The sequence below is a fragment of the Ammodytes marinus genome (assembly GCF_949987685.1).
Source record: "Ammodytes marinus genome assembly, chromosome: 23".
NCBI lineage: Eukaryota > Metazoa > Chordata > Actinopteri > Uranoscopiformes > Ammodytidae > Ammodytes > Ammodytes marinus.
This window is the reverse complement of record NC_137227.1, coordinates 21,442,187-21,447,186: the sequence shown is the minus strand read 5'-3', so window position 1 is coordinate 21,447,186 and position 5,000 is coordinate 21,442,187. Positions and strand designations below refer to the sequence as shown.

The following is a 5,000-nucleotide window of genomic DNA, read 5'->3' as shown; positions in this document are numbered from 1 at the left end:
TTGAATATGAAGGTGTATTGAACTGGAGATCCTATTTAGTATAAATGTGCAAAAAAAAAATTAAATCGGATCATCCTAGCCTGAGAAAAGGCAGAAAGAGTGTTTTATGGTCTCACTGTCTAACCCTACATTTTCCTTCTTGTGACATCACAGTAAGGGTCAGGATTAACAGGACAGCTGGGCCAAGGGAAGACTGAGGGAAGACTGAGGGAAGAAAAACCTCATTCATTATATTATAATAGTGATTTTATAATGATAGAACGCCGGTTCCGTGTGGGTGAAGTATTCCTTTAAAAATAAAGTGCCAAGATATAAGGTGCTATGTGACATAGGGGAGAACGGGGTAATCTGAGCCACTTTTTACATTTGCTCCCCTCTAAGCGAGCTAAAATGATTTATCACTCAAATTTACACATTTCCCATTAATTCAGGATGTTTCGTATAGAAATGGGCATTAGCAGAATTTTTTCAAGACAAAGGGCAGTGAAAATATGATTGTTTTAAAAAAAGTTGTCATGTGGCTCACTTTACCCCAGCTGTGGGGTAAACTGAGTCAGACCAGGAAAATCAAGGGGGTAAAGTGAACCAGCTGGGAGTAAACCACTTTCCCCCACCACCACAATTTGAGAAAAAACTACCTCTCTAGCATTTCAGGCTAATCTTCAGTTATCAGCATCACATGGTTTCATATGTTGGTAGATCATCAACACGTATGATAGAAGTTTTTCTACGTGAATACATTTGCTTTGGCACAACAGTTGATTAAGTTGACAGCAAGAACATTTACTTTTACATGCAAAATACCTATTTTGGTGAAAAAAACATGCTTACCACATCACCATGAGGTCCTCTCTTTCAGGGCCATGGGGAAATGAGAGGGGCTTGAAAACATATATCTCACATGACCAAAAATGTTTTCCGTTGCCTAGATACAGGGGGTGGCTCACATTACCCGATGCCTCAGATTCCCCCGTTCTCCCCTAAGTGAGACAGTTTTTAATTGATCAGACCACAGACAGGTTGATTTTGCACGTATATTTAATTCTGCGTAGGGCCCCTAAAACACTATGGCCGGCCCTGCAAAGAAAACACTCCCTGCGTTCCAAATCTCATACTCTTTCTTTTTCCTACACTACATACTAAAGTACAGAAGAGTTTTAGTCTTTTTACTACACTGCATACTAAAGTACAGAAGAGTTTTAGTCTTTTTACTACACTACATACTAAAGTACAGAAGAGTTTTAGTCTTTTTACTACACTACATACTAAAGTACAGAAGAGTTTTAGTCTTTTTACTACACTACATACTAAAGTACAGAAGAGTTTTAGTCTTTTCACTACACTACATACTAAAGTACAGAAGAGTTTTAGTCTTTTTACTACACTACATACTAAAGTACAGAAGAGTTTTAGTCCTTTTACTACACTACATACTAAAGTACAGATGAGTTTTAGTCTTTTTACTACACTACATACTAAAGTACAGAAGAGTTTTAGGGCCACAGACAGGAGAGAGAAAAAAATCAGATAAGGAAGATTTTTTTTTCATTATGTCGAGAAATGTCATAAAGAATAAAGAGGAATACTCCAAAATGCTATTGGAGTTAGTGGGGCATCTATGTATTTTCAGCATACTACAATTGACGTGCATAGTTTTGGGACATCCTAAATCTTTTTCTGGCATACTAAATAGTAGGGAAGTATGGGGATTGGAACGCAGGGTAAGTGAAATATGACTCTTAAGGGTTAACTTCCTGTCTGCTGCCTACAAGGAAACCTGTTTCTACTCGCCTCGGAAACATTCCATATACACACACACACACACACACACACACACACACACACACACACACACACATGCAAACAATATCTGCGTCTCTCTCTCTCTCTCTCTGTCTGTGTCTGTGTGTCTCTCCCTCTCTCTTTCTCTCTCTCACACACACACACACACACACACACACACATGCAAACTATCTCTGTCTCTCTCTCTCTCTCCGTGTCTCTCTCTGTGTCTCTCTCTCTCTCCCACACACACACACACACACACACACACACACACACACACACACACACACACACACACACACACACACACACACACACACACACACACACAGATTTCTTCAGGCTTTTCAAGGCGTTGGCTGCTCTCTCTGTCTCACAATGTTTTCATCCAGATTTCTCTGTAAATTCGGTTTTTGCAGTTTAAGACCATCAAGACTCAAACCCTACACGGTGAGTTCTACAAGTATTCATAAGTTTAACGGCTAAAATACGTCCGTTTGTTGATGCTGTTTTGGCGTAAAAACCGGGTGAGCTCTCAGTGAAAAAATGTGCCTGACAGCTACTTCAAAGCTGCAGTGTGTAACTTTGTGTGTGTCAGAGAAAGTGAAACATTTTCTAAGGTTTATTCTCATAACTGAATAAACAAACTTTCCTCACAGGGAAAATGTAGATCCCTGGAACACTGTTTGAAGTTAGAAAGCTTCCTGAAAAGTTACTGTTTCACTGTTGTTGTTGTTGTTTACAGCAGCAGGGCCCACAGCTTGGTTTACAAACATATTCTAGTCTTACGTTTGGTTCCAGGTTCCTCCAAATAATTTGATTTATGATGATAGAATTATTCAATACTAAGAATTACATGTAGAGAAAATATGTTTAGTAAAGTAACTGCAGGCTCTGTGAATGTAAACAAACCCCCCTCCTCTGAAACTACACAGTGACCCTTTAAGTACAGCCACATTTTAACAAGAGCAGCCGCTAAAAAATCTTCAAATTCTACATTTGCAACAATAACACAAATGCTATAGCTTTTACCGTTTATTGCACAGCCACCTAGGATTGCAACAACTTCCTTAGCGCCACTTTTTATGCCTTTAAACAATAGCTTTCCACACACACGCACACACAGACACACACACACACACGCACACACACACACACACACACACACACACATGCACACACACACACACACACACACACACACACACGCACACCATTGTCTAAGGCACCACACCTACTATGTCACAAAGGAATGGTTCGTACGAGCTTTCCCTTATCTGTCTGTGTTAAGGTCTGCTGAGGTTGAAACTACTCTGTTGTGTATTCAAAAGTTAAAGGTGTAGTCAGTGATTCTGGAGAACGCTTGTTGTCAAAATCAGTGAATATCTCCTCACGATCACACACACACACGAATATACAGCCTAGGCTCTGTAGACGGACATTTTGCTACTAGCTACAGTGGGCCCCCCTTTGTTTACATACCAGTTTACAGAGCCTAGGCTGTGAATTAACACTGGATTTTTTTTTTCAGCACACACACACAGTACAGACAGGCAGTGGTGTAGTGGTGCCTGGAGAAGTGGGTATACTCTAAGTTGTACTGCGCGCGCATCCGCTTTTGCCGGTCCTATATTTCCCATAATTGCGCTGCCTCACACAGCCACTCGCGAGTAGTGGTCCAACACAGGCCTAATGCATGAATAGCCTATAAGATATAGAGAGCGTAGCTGGCAGAACGGCTATATGTTTAGCCTCCGTGTCCGCTCCATTTACAGCCATTAGTGCGAGTGGGGGGGAGTTCACTGTCCTGACAGCTGACTGCCGCTACGGTCTGCCGGACCATCACTGTTTGCACAGTAGGCTAAATAGGGAGACTGAGGTGGGGACCCTGGACCTTCTAGGGGGGGTCCGGGGGAATGCTCCCCCGGAAGAAAAAAATGCAACCTTTTAAAGTAAAATTCATCAATCTGGTGCACTTTGAGAAGAAAACTGCATGCAACCAGGCCCAGGGGCCCAAGGGCTCAGGGGGGCCCTAAGCCAGAGATACTGATAGTAACTTTACATGTCGCATTGTCAAAGAGCTCAGTCACTCATGTCAATAACAGCCTAGGGTCCAAAAAGGAATAGGAAATAAATCATCATGGCCCCTAGCAGGTGAAAAATAGAAAAGCAAGTGCAAAACAAAAGCATTATTAGCTATGTCTTATGGGCTTCATAAGGGGCCTCTAAGGCCCCCACACACATACAGGAATAAGCTTTATACGTGTAAATTCTATACTGTTCATAAAAAGTAGCTTTCCACCCTGTATCTGTTGCAATGGGCCCCTCCATCATATAACATGGATCTGCAGACCAATCTACTGAAATGTTTTTACAGTTGCAGAGTAAAGAGTGCTGCCTGTTTAAGAAAAATAATGTTCCTTCTGCAGCTCAAGATTTGATTTAAATCTAAATTTTCCTCTGAAAGTGCATCAGATTGATGCATTTTACTTTAAATCTCATAATCCGTCTATGAACCAACTGGTTTCCACAATATTTTTTTATTTTTGCGGGGAGCATGCACAAGCATTATTCATAGAAAAAAAAATGTGGGGGGCCCCCCACAGGGTCTTGAAACGGGCCCCGAGATCGTTAAGACCGCCCCTGCACGCTTGCCGCCTTCTCTCTGCCCGCTCGCCTCTCTATTGAGAATGCATTAGTGGGCGAAACAAACGCCTCGGCCCGTGTGAAACGGCCTGAACTGCTGAACGAAGGAAATCAAATGAGGTTCTGGCATTTTCCCCAAAAAACGGGACAAATTGTGTCCCGGGAGAGATTTTTCTTTTCCCGGGACAGCTGGTGAAAAAAAGAGAACAATTTCGGGGAAAACGGGACGGGTGGCAACAAGTCCCGCAGTCGCGGCCGTTAGAAGTGGGTATACGCAATGTCGCCTGAAAGATAAGTGGGTATACGCCGTATACCTGCGTATACCCCCCACTACACCACTGCAGACAGGTAGCGGATCATGAGGAGATATTCACACAGTACAGACAGGTAGCGGATCATGAGGAGATATTCACACAGTACAGACAGGTAGTGGATCATGAGGAGATATTCACACAGTACAGACAGGTAGTGGATCATGAGGAGATATTCACACAGTACAGACAGGTAGTGGATCATGAGGAGATATTCACTGATTATGACAAAAAAGTGATTTTGACAACAAGCGTTCT

At 42.2% G+C, this 5,000-nt stretch overlaps 1 protein-coding gene across 1 annotated transcript in view; it reads left to right on the top strand.

Annotated features, from left to right (window-relative positions):
* The first annotated feature begins 1,902 nt into the window (after nt 1-1,902).
* LOC307268948 (calcium uniporter regulatory subunit MCUb, mitochondrial-like) overlaps nt 1,903-5,000 on the top strand; it is a 13,589-nt gene continuing 10,491 nt past the window's right edge. The window contains exon 1 of the mRNA XM_080051761.1: nt 1,903-2,235. Within this exon, the coding sequence (XP_079907887.1) occupies nt 2,164-2,235 (72 nt within the window). The 5' untranslated portion in view covers nt 1,903-2,163. The remainder of the gene's footprint in view (nt 2,236-5,000) is intronic.